This window comes from Rana temporaria, chromosome 7 (assembly GCF_905171775.1).
Source record: "Rana temporaria chromosome 7, aRanTem1.1, whole genome shotgun sequence".
NCBI lineage: Eukaryota > Metazoa > Chordata > Amphibia > Anura > Ranidae > Rana > Rana temporaria.
The window spans coordinates 208,741,380-208,767,338 of record NC_053495.1 but is presented as its reverse complement, the minus strand read 5'-3'; the positions used below and the strand labels follow the sequence as shown (position 1 = coordinate 208,767,338).

Genomic DNA, 25,959 nt, shown 5'->3' with positions numbered 1-25,959 from the left:
AACTTGTTCCTCTCCTTGGGAAGAAAAGCTCTAGTGGCAGTTATGTTGGTGAAGAAGTCCAGGCTTGGCCGAGGAAGATATGGGCGCTGATATAAGGTCAGGACCTGAAACATAAGCTGCTGAGGTCGATGACAGCTCATGGGGAGGGGGACTTGAGCTCTTTCACCTTCGTCCCAGCACTGGATGCCCTTTGTGCCTTAGACGGGTGCTCTTTGCATTGGCGCTTAAACACGGAGAAAGGTTCGCCCTCCAGGTTGGTGGCTGTTCGGGGATGAAATCCGTCATCTGCCTTGAATGCGTTGCATACAGCGCTGCCTCCACATGGATACAAAGGGCTAGATTCAGGTAGGGGCGCACAATCTAACGGCGGCGCAGCGTATCGTATTTACGCTACGCCGCCGCAACTTACAGGAGCAAGTGCAGTATTCACAAAGCACTTTCTCTGTAAGTTGCGGCGGCGTAGCGTAAATGGGGCCGGCGTAAGCGCGCGTAATTCAAATGTGTAAGGGGGGGGGCGTGTTTTATGTTAATGTGTGTTGACCTGACGTGATTGACATTTTGTACGAACGGCGCATGCGCCGTCCGTGTACATATCCCAGTGTGCATTGCTCCAAATGACGTCGCAAGGACGTCATTGGTTTCGACTTGAACGTAAATTACGTCCAGCCCTATTCGCGAACGACTTACGCAAACGACGTAAAAGAATTAAAAAATCGAAGCGGGAACGACGTCCATACTTAACATTGAGTGCGCCTCATAGAAGCAGGCGCAACGTTACGTCGAAAAAAGCCTTACACAAACGACGTAAAAAACAAATGCCGGGCGCACGTACGTTTGTGAATCGACGTAACTAGGTAATTTGCATATTCTACGCCAAAAACAACGGAAGCGCCACCTAGCGGCCAGCGTGAGAATGCACCCTAAGATACGACGGCGTAATAGAATTACGCCAGTCGCATCTTAGACTAATGTCGGCGTATCTTGCTTTCTGAATACCGAAAGTAGATACGCCGGCGCAGCTTTGAATTTACGCGGCGTATCTATGGATACGCCGGCGTAATTCTTTGCTGAATCTAGCCCAAAGTTTCCTCCGACGTCAAGAAAACGTTCAGCGATCGTCGCCATCTCTTATGTAACCAATTGAAGACGAATAATTCCCAGTGACTTCTATGGTAATGAAGACACTTTGTACCGTGTGAAGGGAGAGATTGATGCGAAGTGGGATGTTGCGGTTTTATTCTTCACATTCATAATTCTCTCAATCCCACAGACGGACAGAACTTTCTAAGCTGCGACATCTGTGTGAAAGTTGCTGAGGAGGAATAGAGCGCGCTTCTGTTTCATAACCGACATCTGATCTCTGGCTGCAGAGCTGCACTGTTCCATATTCATCTCTCTGCCGTGTGGGCCGGATGAATGGAAGATGAGATGAACGTTTCCTACGAGTTGCACCCCGAGCATCCTTCGTTCATTGCATTCTGTAGACGAAATTACTAAGGCCGACCATACACGGTTCAGCAGGACCTGGCTGAGATTCAAACCGTTAATGGGCAGTCTGAATATACCAAGTTGATCAATCGATCAACTTGGGGACAACCAGCCTCCCAGATTCGCTTACGATTATTGCTAGCTGCTGCTTTAGCCGCTAGCGATAATCACTTCATCGGCTTCCCCCACCTGTACCCGCCGGGCGCAGACGACACCTAGGCAGCAGTGACGGCTGGTGGTTTTTTTTTTTTGCAGCGGGTCCTGTGGTGGCAGGTGGCGGGCAGCAGCTCCTGTGCTGGCAGGCAGCAAACAGTACAGCTCCTCCTCCTAGTAGTGACTCAGCAGCACAGCTCCTCCTAGTAGTGACTCAGCTGCACAGCTCCTCCTCCTAGTAGTGACTCAGCAGCACAGCTCCTCCACCTAGTAGTGTCTCGGCTGCACAGCTCCTCCTACTAGTAGTGACTCAGCAGTACAGCTCCTCCTTCTCCTACTAGTAGTGACTCAGCAGTACAGCTCCACTTAGTGACTCAGCAGCACAGTTCCTCCTCCTGGTAGTGACTCCACAGCACAGTTCCTCCTCCTAGTAGTGACTCAGCAGTACAGCTCCACTTAGTGACTCAGCAGCACAGTTCCTCCTCCTGGTAGTGACTCCACAGCACAGTTCCTCCTCCTAGTAGTGACTCAAAAGCACAGTTCCTCCTAGTAGTGACTCAGCAGCACAGCTCCTCCTCCTAGTAGTGACTCAGCAGCACAGCTCCTCCTCCTAGTAGTGACTCAGCAGCACAGCTCCTCCTCCTAGTAGTGACTCAGCAGCACAGCTCCTCCTCCTAGTAGTGACTCAGCAGCACAGCTCCTCCTCCTAGTAGTGACTCAGCAGTACAGCTCCTCCTCCTTGTAGTGACTCAGCAGCACAGCTCCTCCTCCTTGTAGTGACTCGGCAGCACAGCCCCTCCTCCTAGTAGTGAGTCGGCAGCACAGCTCCTCCTCCTTGTAGTGACTCGGCAGCACAGCTCCTCCTCCTAGTAGTGACTCGGCAGCACAGCTCCTCCTCCTAGTAGTGACTCGGCAGCACAGCTCCTCCTCCTAGTAGTGACTCGGCAGCACAGCTCCTCCTCCTAGTAGTGACTCGGCAGCACAGCCCCTCCTCCTAGTAGTGAGTCGGCAGCACAGCTCCTCCTCCTAGTAGTGACTCGGCAGCACAGCTCCTCCTCCTAGTAGTAACTCGGCAGCACAGCTCCTCCTCCTAGTAGTGACTCGGCAGCACAGCTCCTCCCCCTAGTAGTGACTCAGCAGCACAGCTCCTCCTAGTAGTGACTCGGCAGCACAGCTCCTCCTCCTAGTAGTGACTCAGCAGTACAGCTCCTCCTCCTAGTAGTGACTCAGCAGTACAGCTCCTCCTCCTTGTAGTGACTCAGCAGCACAGCTCCTCCTCCTAGTAGTGACTCGGCAGCACAGCCCCTCCTCCTTGTAGTGAGTCAGCAGCACAGCTCCTCCTCCTAGTAGTGACTCGGCAGCACAGCTCCTCCTCCTAGTAGTGACTCGGCAGCACAGCTCCTCCTCCTAGTAGTGACTCGGCAGCACAGCCCCTCCTCCTTGTAGTGACTCAGCAGCACAGCTCCTCCTAGTAGTGACTCAGCAGTACAGCTCCTCCTCCTTGTAGTGACTCAGCAGCACAGCTCCTCCTCCTTGTAGTGACTCGGCAGCACAGCCCCTCCTCCTAGTAGTGAGTCGGCAGCACAGCTCCTCCTCCTTGTAGTGACTTGGCAGCACAGCTCCTCCTCCTAGTAGTGACTCGGCAGCACAGCTCCTCCTCCTAGTAGTGACTCAGCAGCACAGCTCCTCCTCCTTGTAGTGACTCAGCAGCACAGCTCCTCCTCCTAGTAGTGTCTCAGCAGCACAGCTCCTCCTCCTAGTAGTGTCTCAGCAGCACAGCTCCTCCTCCTAGTAGTGACTCGGCAGCACAGCTCCTCCTCCTAGTAGTGACTCGGCAGCACAGCCCCTCCTCCTAGTAGTAGTCAGATTTATGTTGATAAGTCCATTTTAGTTAATTTTGCAGACATCAGTTGGATGTTTATTTACAGCCTATCCTGTATCCCCCCCCCCCCAAAAAAAAATCACAGCTTCAGAAAGGGGGAGACCAAAACATAAAGGGGAGAAAAGGAGTCAGGGGAGCAGAATGACACCATTGAGGACTTCTCCAGCTCATTCAGAGGAATACGTTTCGTCTCGGGGGGGTCCGCTCCCCCAGGATTTTGGGCAATTATATTTTAATATGTATATTTCTTTGACAATAAGATGCAATCAAATCACCCCTTTGGGGTCTTCCTCTGCACGATCGGGAAAGGCTCCTTTTTAAATGTCAAAACATTGCTAGATTTGTCCTGACAACCAATAAAATATGATGCCGAAGGGACCTTCTCATTTCCTCTCCCCTTATCTTTAATAGCCCAGCAAATCCTTATAGAGGTTTTAACCACTTAAGGACCGAGCCTGTTTTTTCAGACTCTGTGTTTACAAGTTTAAAACAGTTTTTTTTTTTGCTAGAAAATTACTTAAAACCCCCAAACATTATAATTGTTTTTTTTTTTCTAACACCCTAGAGAATAAAATGGCGGTCATTGCAATACTTTTTGTCACACCGTATTTGCGCAGCGGTCTTACAAGCGCACTTTTTAAAAACAAAAATCGCTTTTTTTTTAATTAAAAAATAAGACAACAGCAAAGTTAGCCCATTTTTTTTTTTTATATTGTGAAAGATAATGTTGCGCCGAGTAAATTGATACCCAACATGTCACGCTTCAAAATTGCGCCCGCTCGTGGAATGCCGACAAACTTTCACCCTTAAAAATCTCCATAGGCGACGTTTAAAAAAATTCTACAGGTTGCATGTTTTGAGTTACAGAGGAGGTAGAGCTAGAATTATTGCTCTCGCTCTAACGATTGCGGCGATACCTCACTTGTGTGGTTTGAACACCGTTTTCATATGCGGGCGCTACTCGCGTATGCGTTCGCTTCTGTGCACAAGCTCGTCGGGATGGGGCACTTTAAAAAAAAAAAAAATGTTGGGCCAGATTCAGAAAGATCAGCGGATCTTTCTGCTGGGCCGCTGTAACTTTGGGCGCAAGTTCTGTATTCAGAAAGAACTTGCGCCCTTATTTACGGCGGCGTAACGTATGTGTTGCGGCGTAAGGCCGCGTAATTCAAATGGGATGTTGGGGGCGTGTTTTATATAAATTTGACTTGACCCCGCGTTTTTTACGTTTTTTTTGAACGGCGCATGCGCCGTCCGTAAAATATCCCAGTGTGCATTGCTCCAAATTACGTCGCAAAGACGTATTGGATTTGACGTGAACGTAAATGACGTACAGCCGTATTCGCGAACGACTTAAGCAAACGACGTAAAAAATTCCAAATTTGACGCGGGAACGACGGCTATACTCCTAATAACAGGGATATACTCCTATACGCCGGAAAAAGCCGAACGCAAACGACGTAAAAAAAATGCGCCGGCCAGACGTACGTTCGTGGATCGCCGTAACTAGCTAATTTGCATACTCGACGCGGAATTCGACGGAAACGCCACCTAGCGGCCGGCGGAAAAAATGCATCTACGATCCGACGGCGTACTAAGACGTACACCTGTCGGATCGATCCGACAGGTGTACGTAGATACAAAACGTAGATACAAAACAAAGATACGACGTGGGAAATTTAAAATTACGCGGCGTATCAATAGATACGCCGGCGTAATTCTTTTGTGAATCTGGCCCGTTGTTTTCTTATTTATTTTTGGATCACCTCTGCGGTTTTTATTTTTTGCGCTATAAACAAAAATAGAGCGACAATTTTGGAAAAAAAATTCAATATTTTTTACTTTTTGCTATAATAAATATCCCCAAAAAAGATATAAAAAAAACATTTTTTTCCCTCAGTTTAGACCGATACGTATTCTTCTACATATTTTTGGTTAAAAAAATCGCAATAAGCGTTTATCGATTGGTTTGCGCAAAATTTATAGCGTTTACAAAATAGGGGATTGTTTTATGGCATTTTTATTAATATTTTTTTTTTACTACTAATGGCAGCGATCTGCAATTTTTTTTCGTTACTGCGACATTATGGCGGACACATCGGACAATTTTGACACATTTTTGGGACCATTGTCATTTTCACAGCAAAAAGTGCTATAAAAATGCACTGATTACTGTGAAAATGACAATTGCAGTTTAGGAGTTAACCCCTACAGCGCCCCCTAGTGGTTAAGTGTGACCTCATGTGTGTTTCTAACTGTAGGGGGGGCGGGGCTGGACTTGTGACATCACTGATCGTCTTTCCCTATATCAGGGAACAGGCGATCAGTGACACTGCCACTGTGAAGAACGGGGAAGTTTTGTTTACACTCACCTCTCCCCGTTCTTCAGCTCCTGTGACCGATCGCGGGACTCCGGCGGCGATCGGGTCCACGGGTCCCGCGGCCACGGAGCTTCGGACAGGAGGCCCACGGCTGGGCACTTAAAGAGGACTTACAGGTACGTGATTGTGCCCAGCCGTGCCATTCTGCCAACGTATATGTGCAGGAGGCGGTCCTTAAGTGGTTAAATTGGAGTTCCATCCAAAAGTGGAACTTCCGCTTTAAGCACTCCTCGCCCCCTTACATGCCACATTTGGCATGTGTTTTTTTTTGGGGGTGGGGGCTTTGTTTGGAGTGAGACTTCCTGCCCCACTTCCTATTCCCGCCTACGCGACTCCTCCTCTCCACCTAGGCGGCCCTTCCCTCTAGGCGATCTTCGGGGACACGTGACAGGTCCCAGAAGATTGCCTGTCCACTCCGAGAGCGCGACTCGTGCATGAAGCTGAAAGCTGTCACGGCCAGGTGCCCAGAGTGGCAATAGAGGCGCCGGCGGAGAGGAGGGGGAGAGCCGCGACGCCCCGGAAGGCCACATCGCTGTGGGGCGTGGAACAGGTGAGTGTCTGTTTTATTAAAAGTCAGCAGTTACACTTTTTTTGGAGCTGCTGACTTTTAATAAAACATAAAAAGCCCGGAACTCCACTTTAATTTCCCCTTCATTTAACCACTTAAGGACCGCCTCCTGCACATATACGTCGGCAGAATGGCACGGCTGGGCACATGTACGTACTCTTTAAGTGCCCAGCTGTGGGTCACGGGCGTGCGCCCGTGGCGCGTCCCCACGACCCGGTCCAAAGCTCCGTGACCGTGGGACCCGCGGACCCGATCGCCGCTGGAGTCCCGCGATCGGTCCCCGGAGCTGAAAAACGGGGAGAGGTGAGTGTAAACACAGCTTCCCCGTTCTTCACTGTGGCGCTGTCATCGATCGTGTGATCCCTAATATAGGGAAACACAATCAATGACATCACACCTACAGCCACACCCCCCTAAAGTTAGAAACACAGATGAGGTCACACTTAACCCCTTCAGCGCCCCCTTGTGGTTAACTCCCAAACTGCAACTGTCATTTTCACAGTAAACAATGCATTTTTAATGCATTTTTTGCTGTGAAAATGACAATGGTCCCAAAAATATGTCAAAATTGTCCAAAGTGTCCGCCATAATGTCGCAGTCACGAAAAAAATCACTGATCGCCGCCATTAGTAGTAAAAAAAAAAAATTAATAAAAATGCAATAAAACTACCCCCTATTTTATAAACGCTATAAATTTTGCGCAAATCAACCGATAAACGCTTATTGCGTTTTTTGTTTTACCAAAAATAGGTAGAATACGTATCGGCCTAAACTGAGGAAAAAAATATTTTTTTATATATTTTTGGGGGATATTTATTATAGCAAAAATAAAAAATATTGCATTTTTTTTTCAAAATTGTCGCTCTATTTTTGTTTATAGCACAAAAAATAAAAACCGCGGAGGTGATCAAATACCACCAAAAGAAATCTCTATTTGTGGGAAAAAAAGGACGTTGATTTTGTTTGGGAGCCACGTCGCACGACCGCGCAATTGTCAGTTAAAGCGACGCAGTGCCGAATCGCAAAAAGGGGCCTGGTCCTTTTTAGCTGCCTAAAGGTCCGGGTCTTAAGTGGTTAACAAAGACGTTTATCTGATAAACTATCCGTGTGCCGCTTCATGTGATGGAGAGTCGTTGTGCCATCGCACTTTTGTAACCATTGATGATTTTCAGCATGAAATTTGCACACTTTATTCAATTATTGCACATAAACGCAACTTCCTCCTGCCAGCCAAATTCTAAAGAAAAGTATCTTCTTTACTACTGACGTAATAACATAGACGGGTTCAACACATTCCTAAGAGTATGTTGACATTAAATCTATACTATGTGACCAAAATGTGTGGCCACCTCACCATAAAAGTCTACACTATGTAATAGAGATGCAGGATTCTGGATAACATGAGAATCACAATTGTTTTGCTTAGAACAGGGCTGTCCAAACGTTCTAAACAAAGGGCCGGATTACTGTCCTCCAGACTTTAAGGGGGTCAGACTGTGGCCATCAGTAGTACAAAATACCCCATCATTGGTGTCATTTTATCCCATTATTGGTGTCATTGGGAGGAATTCTGCCCCATCACTGGGAGGAATTCTGCCCCATCACTGGGAGAAATTCTTCCCCATCACTGGGAGGAATTCTGCCCCCATCACTGGGAGAAATTCTTCCCCATCACTGGGAGGAATTCTGCCCCCATCACTGGGAGGAATTCTGCCCTATCATTGGGCGGAATTCTGCCCCATCATTGGGAGGAATTCTGCCCCATCACTGGAAGGAATTCTGCCCCATCACTGGGAGGAATTCTGCCCTATCATTGGGAGGAATTCTTTGGGCGGAATTCTGCCCCATCATTGGGAGGAATTCTGCCCCATCACTGGGAGGAATTCTGCCCCATCACTGGGAGGAATTCTGCCCCATCACTGGGAGGAATTCTGCCCCATCATTGGGAGGAATTCTGCCCCATCACTGGGAGGAATTCTGCCCCATCACTGGGAGGAATTCTGCCCCATCACTGGGAGGAATTCTGCCCCATCATTGGGAGGAATTCTGCCCCATCACTGGGAGGAATTCTGCCCCATCACTGGGAGGAATTCTGCCCCATCACTGGGAGAAATTTTGCCCCATCACTGGGAGGAATTCTGCCCTATCACTGGGAGGAATTCTGCCCCATCACTGGGAGGAATTCTGCCCCATCACTGGGAGGAATTCTGCCCCATCACTGGGAGGAATTCTGCCCCATCATTGGGAGGAATTCTGCCCCATCACTGGGAGGAATTCTGCCCCATCACTGGGAGGAATTCTGCCCCATCACTGGGAGAAATTTTGCCCCATCACTGGGAGGAATTTTGCCCCATCACTGGGAGGAATTTTGCCCCATCATTGGGAGGAATTCTGCCCCATCACTGGGAGGAATTCTGCCCCATCACTGGGAGGAATTCTGCCCCATCACTGGGAGGAATTGTGCCCCATCACTGGGAGGAATTGTGCCCCATCACTGGGAGGAATTGTGCCCCATCACTGGGATTAATTCTGCCCCATCACTGGGAGGAGATCTGCCCCATCACTGGGAGGAGATCTGCCCCATCACTGGGAGGAGATCTGCCCCATCACTGGGAGGAGATCTGCTCCATCACTGGTGTCATTGGGAGGAATCTGCCCCATCATTGGTGCCAATGAATAAAAAAGCACCCCAAGGGCCAGATAAAATCAAGCAAAGGGCCACATCTGGCCCCCGGGCCACAGTTTGGAGACCACTGCCCTATTTTGTAAACACTATAAATTGATAAACGCTTATTGCGATTTTTTTTTTTTTTTTTTATACCAAAAATAGGTAGAAGAATACGTATCAGCCTAAACTGAGGAGAAAAACAGTTATTTTTATATCTTTTTGGGGGATATTTATTATAGCAAAAAGTAAAAAATATTGATTTTTTTTCAAAATTGTCGCTCTATTTTTGTTTATAGCGCAAAAATTAAAAACCGCAGAGGTGATCAAATACCACCAAAAGAAATCTCTATTTGTGGGGAAAAAAGGACGCCAATTTTGTTTGGGAGCCGCGTCGCATGACCGCGCAATTGTCTGTTAAAGCGACGCAGTGCCGAATCGCAAAAACTGGCCAGGTCCTTTTACCTGCATAAAGGTCCGGGTCTTAAGTGATTAATTAAAAAAAGTTTATTTTTTCCAAAAAAAGTGCGCTTGTAAGACCGCTGCGCAAATACGGTGTGACAAAAAGTATTGCCATGACCGCCGTTTTATTCTCTAGGGTGTTAGAACCCCCAAACATTATATATATATTTTTTCTAACACCCTAGAGAATAAAATGGCGGTCATGGCAATACTTTTTGTCACACCGTATTTGCGCAGCGGTCTTACAAGCGCACTTTTTTTAATTAACCACTTAATCCCCGGGCCTGTTTTTCAGACTCAGTGTTTACAAGTTTAAAACTGTTTATTTTTTTTCCTAGAAAATTACTTAGAACCCCGCAAACATTATATATATTTTTTCTAAGTAATTTTCTAGCAAAAAAAATAACTGTTTTAAACTTGTAAACACTGAGTCTGAAAAACAGGCCCGGGGATAAACTTTCGGATTTATCTCTATGAAAGACAAACTCAAAAGGGAGGCTTGTATATAAAAAAAAAAAAGATATATAAGAATGAATTCCCCACGCTCCAAACCAATAAAAACTAAAATGTAAACTAAAACAATTCCCACACCAGCAGCTATTTTAACTTCTGGTTAAGCAACATGTAAGGAATTTATCACAAATACCAACAGCGAAGTATTACAAATAACACAACGGAAGCAAAGGGGTCGTCACCCTGAAAGAAGAAGCGCCGCAAACAAGGACCTCCATGATTGGATCAGCAGAAATTATTTTATTAAAAGCTGCAGAAAATATAATATAACTTTTACAAAGCGCAGCCCTGATCCTCCTCTTCTGGGGTGCTCCGGCGGCGCTCCTGGCCCCTCCACTTCTCAAGCGCCCCCATGGAGAGCCGTTTTCCATGGGGGCACCCGTCGGGGCGCGCTCCCGAGTACCGCTGCTGTGTCCATGGACACGTGCCCCGCCTCCTGCCTTTTGTCACTGGATTTGATTGACGGCAGCGGGAACCAATAGCTCCTGCTGCTGCTATCAATCTATCCAATGAGGACAGAGACAGCAGCTGGAGCCACTGGACACATTTCTGGAACGAACGGGTTCAGGTAAGAAAAAGGGGTGTGGCTCTAGGGGGGGGGGGGCAGCTGCAACAAATAAGTTTTTTCATCCTAATCATAATGCATAAAGGTGAAAAACCTTGAGGGCTAGATTCAGCAACCAGATACGGCGGCGTATCTCCAGATACGCCGCCGTAATTTCAAATCTGCGCCGTCGTATCTTTACGCCGATTCTCAAAGGCAGATACGTTTAAAAAACAGGCTTCCTCCGCCGACGTAACTTGAATACGCCGGCGTATAATTGTGTGCAATTTTACGCTGGCCGCTAGGTGGCGCTTCCGTCGTTTTCGGCGTAGAATATGCAAATGACCTAGATACGCCGATTTACAAATTTACGTACGCCCGGCGTTTTTTTTTTATGTTGTTTACCTTAGGCTTTTTTGGCGTAAGGTTGCTCCTGCTATTAGGAGGCGCACGCAATGTTAAGTATGGCCGTCCTTCCCGCGCCGAAATTTGTTTTTTTTTACGTCGTTTGCGTAAGTCGTTCGCGAATAGGGCTGGACGTAATTTACGTTCACGTCGAAAACCAATACGTCCTTGCGGCGTACTTTGGAGCAATGCACACTGGGATATGTACACGGACGGCGCATGCGCCGATCGTAAAGAAACGTCAATCACGTCGGGTCACCAAGAATTTACATAAAACACACCCCCCTCATCCGCATTTGAATTACGCACGCTTACGCCGGGCCCCATTTACGATCCGCCGCCGTAACTTTGAAGGCAAGTGCTTTGTGAATACAGCACTTGCCTCTCTAAGTTACGGCGGCGTAGCGTAAGTACGATACGCTGCGCCGCCGTAACTATGCGCGCCCCTACCTGAATCTAGCCCTGAGACTTTACAAATCGTTATATTTTACATTCCCTGGTCCCCCTCCCCCATCATCAAGATGATGATGGCATTAAAAAAAAAATCCTTTTTCATTTTCATGACATACTTGTAGGCGTTGCGCAAGGGGTGTGCCTGGGCACACCCTAATCCTGGGGTTGGCAACCTTTCAATGGTGGGCAGGTGACAGGTAAACCGCAATCCTTCCTTGCCGACCCTAAGAACCTGGACAGGAGAGGTGGCGGGGGGTGGAATTTAGTGGAACCGAACTGTATTTTTTTTCTTGCAGCAGCTGAAAGTAGGCTTCTCCTCCTCCTCCTCCCTTTTGTCAACACTCAGCTGCTACAGGAGGAAAATATAGGGGATCGGTACTAATATATGCCACCCCTCCTTTCCCTGTTACTCTTCCTTCTGTTGCCCGGGTCCCCCATGTGCTCCCCCTTCATCCCATTGTTTCAGGATGGAGAGCGGGGAAGAGGCCCGTAAATATTTAAAATGCATACCGTATTTTCCGGCGTATAAGACGACACAGCGTATAAGACGACCCCCTAATTTTCCAGGAAAAATTTTGGTTTTGGGATATACTCGCCGTATAAGACTACCCCCTTCCTACTAGTCTTTCTGGAAGCTGAGGGGTAGCCAGAACGACCGCTGACAGAAACAACCGCTGACAGAAACAGGCTTTTTTCAAGCCTCACTATGCCATTACATGCCTCACTTTGCCATTACATGCCTCACTGTGCCATTACATGCCTCACTGTGCCATTACATGCCTCACTTTGCCATTACATGCCTCACTGTGCCATTACATTACATGCCCCCACTGTGCCAATACATTACATGCCTCACTGTGCCATTACATGCCTCACTGTGCCATTACATGCCTCACTGTGCCATTACATGCCCCCACTGTGCCATTACATTACATGCCCCCACTGTGCCATTACATTACATGCCCCCACTGTGCCATTACATGCCCCCACTGTGCCATTACATGCCCCCACTGTGCCATTACATGCCCCCACTGTGCCATTACATGCCCCCACTGTGCCATTACATGCCCCCACTGTGCCATTACATGCCCCCACTGTGCCATTACATTACATGCCCCCACTGTGCCATTTCATGCCCCCACTGTGCCATTTCATGCCCCCACTGTGCCATTACATGCCCCCACTGTGCCATTACATGCACCCACTGTGCCATCACTTGCCCCCACTTTCCCCCCCACTGTGCCATCACTCACGTTTTGCAGGCCTGATGATTTCAAAGCCGCGCCGTCTTCTCAGCGTGTCCTGTGATTGGCGGAACACAAATTTTCCCCGTAGCGCCTCTGTTCTGTGTTCCGCCAATCACAGATGCCTTCTCATCTTGTCCGAGGATGAGAAGGCATCCGTGATAGGCGGAACACAGAACAGAGGCGCTGCTGGCGTATAAGACGACCCCCAACTTTGTATGCATCCAAAAAGTCGTCTTATACGCCGGAAAATACGGTATGTGTTGGAGCGTTGGGGTGCCACACCTATGGACATACTTATTTTATACCAGTGATGTCATCATTGGGTCTTTGTGTTTCTCGATGCCACAAATGTCAAACACAAGGCCCGTGGGCCGAATCCGGCCCTCCATGGCCATTTCATGTGGTCCTCGCACCTCTCCTGCAGCTGCAGGAGAGCTCCAGCCCTCATCTAGTCCTCCTACAGACCATAACTTTCTGCTTTAAAGCAATGCGTCCAGCTTCTTCCCAGCAGCAGCATAAGGAAAAGGGGGTGAACTGTGATGTAAGGGAGAGTGGGGGGACTCAACTACTGATGGTGGGAGGGGGGGGGGGTTCTTGACATCTAATGTAAGGGGAGGGAATGCGCTGGACATCTAATCTTACAGATAAAACCGGCCCATTTGAGGGCAATCATAATGCTGATGCGGCCCACCATGAAATTGAGTTTGACACCCCTGACCTTTAGCAATGCAGGTAGATCATGGCTGGTGGGAGGGGTCTGTTCAGAGCTTCCTGAGAACATCCCAGCCCCCGGCCTCAGTACTCCTCAAGAGCCCTCAGTCCTGAGGCAAGCAGTGGGAGGAGTTATGCAAATATCACATGCCTTGATAGGTGGATGTCAGTCTGGAGAAGTGTGGGTGTCGACAGCCTCTGCGATTGATAGACAGGGACAGCCCAGCGGCTAAGTGGTTAGCAATTCCACCTACCGTGTTTCCCCGAAAGTAAGCCCTACCCCGAAAATAAGACCTGTCTGGATTATCAGGGTGGGCTGCAATATAAGCCCTAGTAAATCTTATTAGAAACCCTGTAATGCTTTTGTAAATAGCCAGTGTCTCCGTTTGCAGCTGAGTTTAATGTTTTTACATCACAATCACCGCTGACCCGCCAGATGTCCTCTTCTCTCCTCCCGTATGATGTCTGTGCCCCTTCCTCTTCTGCGCATGGAGCGGGCTGACGTCAGCCGATATCTCGGCTGTTCTCTTTCCTCCACTCCTCCCACCTAGCGGCGGCCCCTCTGTCTTCAGTACACAGACGTCACCAGACGTCAGCGGCAATCGCGGCTCTTCTTTTTCCCTCCTCTCCTCCCGCTGACGTCTGCGCCCTCTCCCTTTTTACCGTAGTGCACGGAGCGTGCCGACGAAACATTCTCTTTCCTCAACTTTCCTAATCTCAGAGAGATGTTAAGGTACTTTTATACAGTATAAAACAGGACTGACTGAACTGTAATAGAACTGATTACTTTACTATCAATTCAGAATGATGTAAAAAACTGATTCCTGACCTGACAATGTTGTTGTGGGGGGGGGGGGGTGGCTGGGGATGCAGGGGGTGAGGGGAAGACAGAGGACACAGAATTTTTAGATTTTAACCACTTAACCTCTTCCATACCGGGCAGTTATACACCCATCCATACCGGGCCTATTCTGGCACTTCTCTCCTACATGTACAAATCATAATTTTTTTGCTAGAAAATTACGCAGAACCCCCAAACATTATATATGTTTTTTTTAGCAGACACCCTAGGGAATAAAACGACGGTCATTGAAACCTTTTATCTTGCACGGTATTTGCGCAATAATTTTTCAAACGCCTTTTTTTGGGAAAAAAATTGTTTCATGAATTAAAAAAATTTAAAAACAGTAAAGTTAGCCCAATTTTTTTGTAAAATATGAAATATGATGTTACACCGAGTAAATAGATACCTAACATGTCACGCTTTAAAATTGCGCACACTCATGGAATGGCGCCAAACTTCGGTACTTAAAAATCTCCATAGGCAACGATTTGAAATTTTTTACAGGTTACCAGTTTAGATTTACAGAGGAGATCTAGTGCTAGAATTGTTGCTGGCACTCTAACGCACGCGGCGATACCTCACATATGTGGTTTAAACGGCGTTTACATATGTCGGCGGGACTTGCGTGTGCGTTCGCTTCTGCGCGCAAGCTACCGGGGACAGGGGCGTTAAAAAAATAAATTTTTATTTCTTTTTTTTTTAATATATATTTATTTCTTTTTTACACTTTTTTTTTTAATTTTTTTTTTTTTTTTATCACTTTTATTCCTATTACAAGGAATGTAAACATCCCTTGTAATAGGAATGTGTGTGACAGGTACTCTTTATGGAGAGATGCGGGGTCAGTAAGACCCCACATCTCTCCTCCAGGCTGGAAAGCATGAAATCGGTGAAAAAAAATTCACCGATCTCATGCTTGTGGTTGCTTAGCAGCCGCAATCGCGGCTTTGTTTACTTACGGGACCCGGGCGTGACGTCATCACATCGCGCCCGGGTCCTCCGACGGTCATAGAGATGACTGGTGACCATCTGGTCACCAGTCATCTCTATGCTTCCTGCGAGCGCCGGACGATTCGTTCTCCGGGCCCCCGATGGCACGGGAGAGCCCGGAGAAGCACCGGATGGCGGCGGGAGGGGGGGGATGTCCCCTCCCGCCGCCTGTAAGAACGATCTAGCGGCGGAACCGCCGCTATGATCGTTCTTACGTTGTGCAGAATCGCCGGCAGTTTAGAAGGATATCTGAATGATGCCTCTTAGCTGCAGGCATCATTCAGATATCCACCCGGAAAGCCCAGGACGTCATATGACGTCCACTCTGAACGGCAGAAGTTCTTTGTGGACGTCATTTTACTATGGGCCGGTAGGGAAGTGGTTAAGGACCGCCTCATGTACATATACGTCAGCAGAATGGCACAGGCAGGCACATCCACGTATATATACGTCCTCTGCTTGACGTGGGTCGGGGGTCCGATCGACACCCCCCCCGTACATGCGGCGGTCCCCGTGGCTTCAGGAGCGATCCGGGACGACGGCACGGCTATTCGTTTATAGCCGCTCCGTCGCGATCGCTCCCCGGAGCTCAAGAACGGGGAGAGTTGTGTGTAAACATGGCTTCCCCGTGCTTCACTGTGTCGGCGCATCGATCGCGTCATTCCCTTTATAGGGAAGACACGATCGATGACGTCATTCCTACAGCCACACCCCCCTACACTTGTAAACACATACACAGTGATCCCTAAATGTTACAGCGCCCCCTGTGTTTAACTCCCAAACTGCAACTGTCATTTTCACAATAAAGAATGCAATTTAAATGCATTTTTTACTGTGAAAATGACAATTGTCCCAAAAATGTGTCAAAATTGTCCGAAGTGTCCGCCATAATGTCGCAGTCACGAAAAAAATCGCTGATCGCCGCCATTAGTAGTAAAAAAAATAAAAATGCAAAAAAACTATCCCCTTTTTTGTAAACACTATAAATTTTGCGCAAACCAACCGATAAACGATTATTGCGATTTTTTTTTACCAAAAATAGGTAGAAGAATACGTATCGGCCTAAACTGAGGAAAAAAAAATGTTATATATGTTTTTGGGGGATATTTATTACAGCAAAAAGTAAAAAATATTGCATTTTTTTCAAAATTGTCGCTCTATTTTTGTTTATAGCGCAAAAAATAAAAACCGCAGAGGTGATCAAATACCACCAAAAGAAAGCTCTATTTGTGGGGAAAAAAAGATGCCAATTTTGTTTGGGAGCCACGTCGCACGACCGCGCAATTGTCTGTTAAAGCGACGCAGTCCCGAACTGTAAAAACACCTTGGGTCTTTAGGCAGCATTTTGGTCCGGGGCTTAAGTGGTTAAGAGGAAAATTGAGAGGGATAGATGACACTGCACAAACACTGTGTTGTCTATCATGCTTTAAAGAAACAGGATTTTTTTTTTATTTTTTTTGAAGCAACAACCAGCCAGACAAGACCGTAAATAAATAAGCCCTACCCTGAAAATAAGCCCTAGTGTGTTTTTTTGTGACCATAATTAATATAAGACCCGGGCTTATTTTCGGGGAAACACGGTAGCAGCACTAGAGTCGTCGGTAAGTTTAATTGGCCAATTGAGCAATAACCTAAAAGCATCCTTCCTTGTACAGTGACAGGCAGCTGCAGAGCACCGACCAATCGTATGATCCCCCAGGTTTACTGCAGGGGTGTGAACATTGTAGCGGGGGCCCCCTGGACACCCAGTGAGCCCCACACTCCTGCCTAGCTTGCCTTGTGCATGACCTGGCTCTGTACAGATGTTCCCATTGTGTGTTCTCTGGACTGCGATGTCTCGTGTTGCCCGCTCAATCTCTTTATTTCTCTTTGTCGCAGGTCATGTAGGAGCGCGGGAATGCTATGAAGATGGGAGTTTTGGTGTTCATGAGGAACTTGCTGCTGGCTCTCTGCCTCTTCTTGGTCCTAGGCTTTCTCTACTACTCCGCCTGGAAGCTCCACCTCCTGCGCTGGGAAGATTCACGTAAGTCCACTCTTCTTCTAACCCCTCCCACCCCCCCCTTTGCTCCACCCTTTCTGGTCATTAAGCTGCTGCCACAACTTCAGGCTGTGTCTCTCAGTCAGGATCAGACTCCGCCCTTCTTTCTGGTCTCAGATTTTGTGAATCAAACGTTTCTCGGAGTTTATGAGGTTCACAGAACTCAGCTCCTCATGGAACACGGGAGGCTCGGGGGAGGTCCAGGTCCTGTGTGAGGGTGAATTCACATACAGTGCCATGACAGGCGTTGTAAAATGGCCTGTCACCGCAAGGACGCATAGAAAGTACAGTGGAACCTCGGATTTGCGAGTAACGCGGTTAACGAGCGTTTCGCAATACGAGCATTTTTTTTTTGTTTTTGAAATCCTGACTCGGTTTGCAAGTGTTGTCTCGCAAAAACGAGCAGGATTCAAGCCACAGCGGTGTGCAATACCGCATTTGGCCAGAGGTGCTGGGGGCGCTGGAGCCGTTCGGAAATACTTTGTTCCCGAGCCTTTCCCGAGTCCAGCCGAGGTGTTCCCGAGTATTTCCGAGGCTCTCTGGTGCCCCTCCACCTCTGGCCACATGCAGTATTGCATGCCATTGAAATCAATGTAGAACAAATTAGCTTAGTTTCCATTGACTTCTATGGGGAAACTCGCTTTGAAATGCGAGTGATTTGGATTACGAGCGTTCTCCTGGAAGGGACTCTCCAAGGTTCCACTGTAATTGTTTTTTGTGTGTCCCATTTACACTGCAATGCAGCCTGGAGCTATGCTAGAATGCAGACATGCAGCATTTTATCACAGTACACTGTACAGTTTTGCACATCATGAATGAAGTGTACACTTTAAATAAAGTTTTTGCCAAAATAAACAAGAAAAAAAAGAAGCATGCCACACCCGCTACCTTCCTGCAGTTGAGAACGGTTCCCGACTTCGGTAGGGGGTGAATTTGCATAAATGAAGTGTACTTTTGTACACTTTAAATAAAGTTTGTACAAAAATAAACAAGAAAAAAAAAGCAAAGCACACTGTGCCTTGTTTATTTTTGTACAAACTTGTACAAACTTTATTTAAAGTTTGTACAAGTTTGTACAAAAATAAACAAGGCACAGTGTGCTGTGCTTTTTTTTTTCTTGTTTATTTTTGTACAAACTTTATTTAAAGTGTACAAAAGTACACTTCATTTATGCAAATTTACCCTAAATGGTTTTGCTATATTACATCCTTTTACGTGGTGCAGAGTTGCAGATCGCAAACTTCCCAGCTTGTGTTCACCTGCCGATGCAAACAGACCAGACATGAGCAGTTTGGGATCTTACGTTAGAGGGGTTATGCACCAAAAAGAAGAGAATTGAGGGGTGAGGTCAGCTGAGGCACCCAGAGATCTATTTCCTCAAAAAATTGATATTTAATAAGATTTATAATTTTTTTGGTTCCATTTTATAAAAATAAAATAAAAAAATAGGTTATACAAAGGAATTAAATATTGTACTCGGGTTATAAAATCAATAAATTAAAGAGAACAATTAAATAAAAAAAAAAAAAAAAAAAAATATATATATATATATATATATATATATATATATATATATTTTTTTTTTATTATTTGTATTATCTTTGCTATATATATATATAAATAAACCTATGGATAAAAATAAAAGCTTGAAAATAATAAAAAATGTAAAATTGACACCAATTTGTTAAACATTCAGCCACAAAGGGAGATGATTCCATATTAAAGCGGGAGTTCACCCAATTCGTTTTTTTTTCTTTTTTCCCCTTAGCTTCCTGCTCGTTTTGTCTAGGGGAATCGGCTAGTTGTTTTAAAATATGAGCAGTACTTACCGTTTTCGAGATGCATCTTCTCCGTCGGCTTCCGGGTATGGGTCTTCGGGAGCGGGCGTTCCTGCTTGATTGACAGTCTTCCGAGAGGCTTCCGACAGTCGCATCCATCGCGTCACTCATAGCCGAAAGAAGCCGAACGTCGGTGCGGCTCTATACTGCGCCTGCGCACCGACGTTCGGCTTCTTTCGGAAAATTGTGACGCGATGGATGCGACCGTCGGAAGCCTCTCGGAAGACTGTCAATCAAGATAGGAACGCCCAGTCCCGCAGCCCATACCCGGAAGCGACGGAGAGGATGCATCTCGTAAACGGTAAGTACAGCTCATATTTTAAAACAACTAGCCGATTCCCCTAGAGAAAACGAGCAGGAATCTAAGGGGGAAAAGTGTTCTCTATGGGTGAACCTCCGCTTTTAAAGTGATTATTACAGTGAATGCAGCAAGGTTCCTGGACCCAAAGATGAGGGGGGGGGGGTTATTTACTCCTGTAATACAATACAGAAAACCCACAAGGGGATAGCGGAGGGAATTAGGACTATATGATACCCAAAGAATAGTAGAGAAAAGTAAAGATGATATAAAAATTACAAAATGTATTTAAAAATCTTCAAAAGAGGAAAAAAAACATTTTACAAAAGTATTAAAATACAGAATCCACACAGTGCCAAAATAGCAATACATAAAGAGTAGACCCAATACGCGTTGGGTAATGCTGAATATCTCTAGATATTGTTCTTAACATCTGGACATCTTTTCCCCCTGAAGAAGTCCGCTTATTTCTGGACATCTTCATCTCCTGAAGAAGTCTGCTTATTTCTGGACATCTTTTTCCCCTGAAGAAGTCTGCTTATTTCTGGACATCTTTTTCCCCTGAAGAAGTCTGCTTATTTCTGGACATCTTTTTCCCCTGAAGAAGTCCGCTTATTTCTGGACATCTTCATCTCCTGAAGAAGTCCGCTTATTTCTGGAATAGCAAGGGTTTACAGCGCTCAGGGTGTCTGCATTAACAATCAATTATAAGGGAAGGTTAGTAATAAAGGTAGGGATAGTTTGAGAACCACAACAGGTGCGTATATGGTCTAATCTATATATATAAAACTCAACGTGTGTGTGTATGTATGTATGTATGTATGTATGTATGAAAAATAATAATCGGTGACAAAATGAACAAAACAAATTGATAATGTGATGAAAAAGTTCATAAAAATATCCAAAGGTGAATATGCTGATCCTTCACCAATCAAGGATTGAATATAAGTGATGGAATAGCAAATATAAATCAGTGAAAAAAGAGTCCAATGGTAAAAACAAACAAGATTCTTAATCTTCCACCAAGAGAAAACACCCGTGTGATGGTATTCCAATCTGCTTACCAGATTCACTGACCGTAATTGCGGTCAGATAAGGCCCAGAGATCTTTTAGAGTCCTCTCAAGTGGACTATATAACAGCAGGTTACACAGATCGAATCGTCTACTGCTCCAAAGCTCCAGATAAAATAAGGATGCGCTCATATATTCAAAGAGAAGAAACGAGAAATAGCTCCATAGTGAAGTACTAGACACGTAGAGTGGTCCAAAATCCAAGGAGCACCTTCAGGCTTTCTTTTTTTCATACAATTGCATTTGTCCTCATTGGAATGCAGAGACAGGAAGTGATTGCAGATTGCAGATCTGCAATCACTTCCTGTCTCTGCATTCCAATGAGGACAAATGCAATTGTATGAAAAAAAGAAAGCCTGAAGGTGCTCCTTGGATTTTGGACCACTCTACGTGTCTAGTACTTCACTATGGAGCTATTTCTCGTTTCTTCTCTTTGAATATATGAGCGCATCCTTATTTTATCTGGAGCTTTGGAGCAGTAGACGATTCGATCTGTGTAACCTGCTGTTATATAGTCCACTTGAGAGGACTCTAAAAGATCTCTGGGCCTTATCTGACCGCAATTACGGTCAGTGAATCTGGTAAGCAGATTGGAATACCATCACACGGGTGTTTTCTCTTGGTGGAAGATTAAGAATCTTGTTTGTTTTTACCATTGGACTCTTTTTTCACTGATTTATATTTGCTATTCCATCACTTATATTCAATCCTTGATTGGTGAAGGATCAGCATATTCACCTTTGGATATTTTTATGAACTTTTTCATCACATTATCAATTTGTTTTGTTCATTTTGTCACCGATTATTATTTTTCATAATTTATTTTTGTCCATTCATAACTTATTTCATTCACATCAGCGCTGTACCTTCTTTTTGGTTGTATGTTTTTTGCTTTGGGTATTTAGAGCAATAGGTACTAGCTGCTTTTGTCACTTATTATTATCACAATTTTTCATCACGCAATAGCGCAGTGTTTTCCTCTGGTTTTTCCTTAGGATTTTTTACATGTATGTATGTATGTATGTTCCAGCATCACGTCCAAACGGCTAAAGATATTTACATGAAACTTGGCACACATGTTACTTATATGTCAGCAACAAACATAGGATAGGTGGTTTAACCCTTACCCACCCCCATTTGCCATGGTCGGGGTTTTCCTTTAAAGTCCCATTCAACTCTATGGGAAATACATGTTACTTCATAACTTCCAAACGGCTGTAGATATTTCGATAACACTTGGTCACATGTTACTTATATGTCCACTTAAACTATAGGATAGTTAATTTATCCCTTAACTACCCCCATTTGTGAGGGTCGGGGTTTTTGTTTAAAGTCCCATGCAAATCAATGGGAAATGTATGTTCCCACATAACTTCTGTACGCCTGGAAATATTTCAATAATACCTTCTACACTTATTACTTATATGCCAAATAAAAATATATGACAGTTACATTAACCCTTACCTACACCCTTATATAAAAGATGGGTATATTTATATTACTATGATTTTCCTCCCCAAAAGGTTAAGATAGGAAGACCGGGCAACGCCGGGTATTCAGCTAGTAGTCCATAAAATGAGTCCAATTAAGATTTAGTCCAAGCAAAGTGCCGTTAGGCTAGTGCTAGTGGCTATATAAAGCCAGTGTAGATGGTTTACAGGTGCTCAGGGCAGCTCTCCAGAAGCAAAGCCAGCTCAAGATATGCAAGAAAAAACAAAAAGAAAAGCGCCTCTGAGTATTCTGTTAGTCTGTCACTTGAGAAAAGAGCGCGCACGTCTATTCCCAGACTCGCGTATGCTCTGAAACGCGTCGTGGTCCAGCTGACGTCACACGCCAGCACTCGAGATCTCAGCCCAGCAGCTTTGTACCATCACGGACACAGTCGGCTCCTTCCGGCTTCGAGCGGCTGCAGAAGTCTGGCTTAGATGATTTCATCCCTCGATCCTGGCTCCACTGACTGTCAGCAGGCTACACCAGCTCCCCGGACTTCACCATTATTACTATGATGTAAGTGCTGGATATTTTTATACCTCATATATTAAAACAGAATACTCAGAGGCGCTTTTCTTTTTTGTTTTTTCTTGCTTCTTTCTGGACGTCTTCATCTCCTGAAGAAGACAATTTGTTGAAACACGTTGGGGTCTCTGTTTTCACGTATGTCAGCATTATCAAACACGTATTGGGTCTACTGTATTCTATTACTTTTGTAAAATGTTTTTTTAACTTTTGAGGTTTTTTTTTTTAACATTGCTTGAATACATTTTGTAATGTGATTCTTTCCCTTTATATCATCTTTATTTGTTTCTACTGTTCTTTGGGTATCATATAGTCCCAATTCCCTCTCGTATCCCCTTGTGGGTTTTCTGTATGATTGTTACAGTGATTTTAAAGCCATAATTACTTTTCATTTTTTTTATACTTCCCTGCTCTATGTAATGGTTCTGCACAGAGCAGCCCAGTTCCTCTTCTCGGGTCCTTCGCCGGCACTCTTGGCTCCTCCAGTAAAATGAAATGAGGATTGATGCACCAAGACCGTCGCACTTCAAGCTCCTCAAAGAGTTAGGCCCCTTTCACATTGAGGCGTTTTTCATGCGGTACAGCGCTAAAAATAGCGCTGCTATACCGCATGAAAAAACCTGCCCTGTAGTGTTCAATGTGAAAGCCCGAAGGCTTTCACACTGAAGCGGTGCGCTAGCAGGAGCGCTCCAAAAGTCCTGCTAGCCGCATCTTTACTGCGCCTCCCCATTGAAATCCATGGGAAAGCGCGGTAATACCGCGGTATTAACCCTTTTTCGGCCGCTAGCGGGGGTTAAAACCTCACCGCTAGCGCCCGAATATCGCGGTAAATACGACGGTATAGCCGCGCTACAAATAGCGCGGCTATACCGTCACCGCGGCTCCACGCCTCAATGTGAAAGAGGTCTAAAGGTGTTGAATGGCCTTGTACACTCTGCTGGTTGTACCAGTGCTCCATATAAGGTGATCAGAGATGCCCTGCTGTCTCTAAGACTAATAACTGAGCAGTCAAAGACCACTGATCAATCGGTTCTCAGTCTTCAGTGAGCCAGTGACTATCGGTCACCAGCTCTCTTCTCTGCCCCTCTTCACTGGAGCGCTGGGCTGTGGAGGGGGGCGGGAGTGGCTGAGCCAGCTGCTGGTTAGGAATCTGGGTGGATCCCAACATTAATGTCAGGATCCCCCCCCCCCCCCCCAGAGTCTGGACCAACTGAATGATGTTGGCCAACATCGCTGTCGGCTGAATACAAGTCACAGGAGTACAGAAAGAAGCGTTTTCCTGTGATGTACAGAAGAAGTATGGCCAAAAAAGCGTTGACCCTACTTCTCTGGTAAAGTCAGAGGATATCCTAACTGCACCCCCCATGTAGAGAGGAGAGGGAGTGGCGCCGGTCTTCCTGAACAATCAAAAACATCATCAGTGCATTTTGAGGCACTGCGAGGGGCCGCTTCCTCGGGACCCGTAAAATGGAGTGAAGACCATACATAGATAAGACAGGTATTGATATAAGATAGAAGGTGTAGAAGACCCATCGGGGGTTACAGTACAAAACAGGTGTGCTTGTGTGTTATCAACCGGGGAACGTTTATTAGAAGATAAATTCATAAGAATGTATAATAGAAGATATACATTGTAAATAGTGATCCATGAATAGAAATTCTTATAATAATCCTGGTAATAAAGAGATTAATGAGTGATTAATTCTGAAATACAATTTGTATCAAATGTATTTTCAGAAAGGATGTATATTATTTTATTCTTTTTATAGATCTATCTATCTATCTATCTAAGTGTGTATATATATTATAAAAAAACAATATACATATGTGATAGATTGGGAAACAATATACTTAGGACTGTACATAGAAGGACCTGAAAAAGTTCTGATTATTGTGAATGACAGAAGAAGTAATTTATTGGTAAAGTGTATCTTTAGCTTGTTTCAGATTGGTATATACAGTTGTGTTCAAAATTATTCAACCCCCCAATGCTGTAAAGGGTTTTAGGGAATTTAGTGTACATTTGTAATTGTATTCAGAATGAAATCCTACAAGGACTTCTTAAAGAACCATATGCAACTAAAATGACATCAATCGGTTTTGTAATACAGTAGTAAATATTTATTTTGTGAATTCTTCATTTACACAATTATTCAACCCCTTAAAGACTACCACTCTGAGGAACAGAGGTTCATTGAAGTTCAATTTCAATCAGGTATTGAAAACACCTGTGGATGTCAGGGAGCAGCAATAAAGCCTAATATGCATTAATTAGGCAGCTTTAAAATGACTGTGATACTCAGCTCCTTCTAGACATTTACTGGTGTGGTTACAAACATGGTGAGGTCAAGGGAATGGTCCAGGAAGACAAGAGAAGAGGTGATTACTCTTCACAGGAAGGGCAATGGCTATAAGAAGATTGCAAAGATGTTAAACATACCAAAAGACACCATAGGAAGCATCATTCACAAATTCAAGGCAAAGGGCACTGTTGAAACGCTACCTGGTCGTGGCAGAAAGAAGATGCTGACTTTGACTGCTGTGCGCTACCTGAAGCGTAGAGTGGAGAAAAGTCCCCGTGTGACTGCTGAGGAACTGAGAAAATATTTGTCAGATGTGGGTACTGAAGTTTCTGCTCAGACAATACGGCGCACACTGCGTAATGAAGGCCTCCATGCCAGAACTCCCAGGCGCACCCCCTTGCTGTCTCTAAAGAATAAGAAGAGTCGACTGCAGTATGCCAAAAGTCATGTGGACAAACCACAGAAGTTTTGGGATTGTGTTCTGTGGACTGATGAAACTGTTTGGGCCCATGGATCAACGCTATGTTTGGAGGAGGAAGAACAAGGCCTATGATGAAAAGAACACCTTGCCTACTGTGAAGCATGGCGGGGGTTCAATCATGCTTTGTGGCTGTTTTGCTTCTGCAGGTACAGGGAAGCTTCAGCGTGTGCAAGGTACCATGAATTCTCTTCAGTACCAGGAGATAGTGGATAACAATGTGATGCAGTCCGTCACAAACCTGAGGCTTGGGAGACGTTGGACCTTTCAACAGGACAATGATCCCAAGCATACCTCCAAGTCCACTAGAGCATGGTTGCAGATTAAAGGCTGGAACATTTTGGAGTGGCCATCGCAGTCACCAGACTTAAATCCGATTGAGAACCTCTGGTGGGACTTAAAGAAAGCAGTTGCAGTGCGCAAGCCTAAGAATGTGACTGAACTGGAGGCTTTTGCCTATGACGAATGGGCGAAGATACCCGTAGATCGCTGCAAGACACTTGTCTCAAGCTATGCTTCAAGTTTAAAAGCTGTTCTAACTGTAAAAGGATGTTGTACTAAGTACTAAGATTGAATGTCACTTGGGGGTTGAATAAAACTGATAATGATGTAA

The 25,959-nt window shown here is 45.5% G+C and overlaps 1 protein-coding gene across 4 annotated transcripts in view; it reads left to right on the top strand.

The window, feature by feature from the left end:
• Positions 1-17,161: 17,161 nt before the first annotated feature.
• Positions 17,162-25,959, top strand: part of ST3GAL3 (ST3 beta-galactoside alpha-2,3-sialyltransferase 3) — a 345,449-nt gene continuing 336,651 nt past the window's right edge. For all 4 annotated transcript variants that reach the window (XM_040360921.1, XM_040360919.1, XM_040360920.1 and 1 more), the window contains exon 1: positions 17,162-17,326. In XM_040360921.1, the coding sequence (XP_040216855.1) occupies positions 17,206-17,326 (121 nt within the window). In that variant the 5' untranslated portion in view covers positions 17,162-17,205. The remainder of the gene's footprint in view (positions 17,327-25,959) is intronic.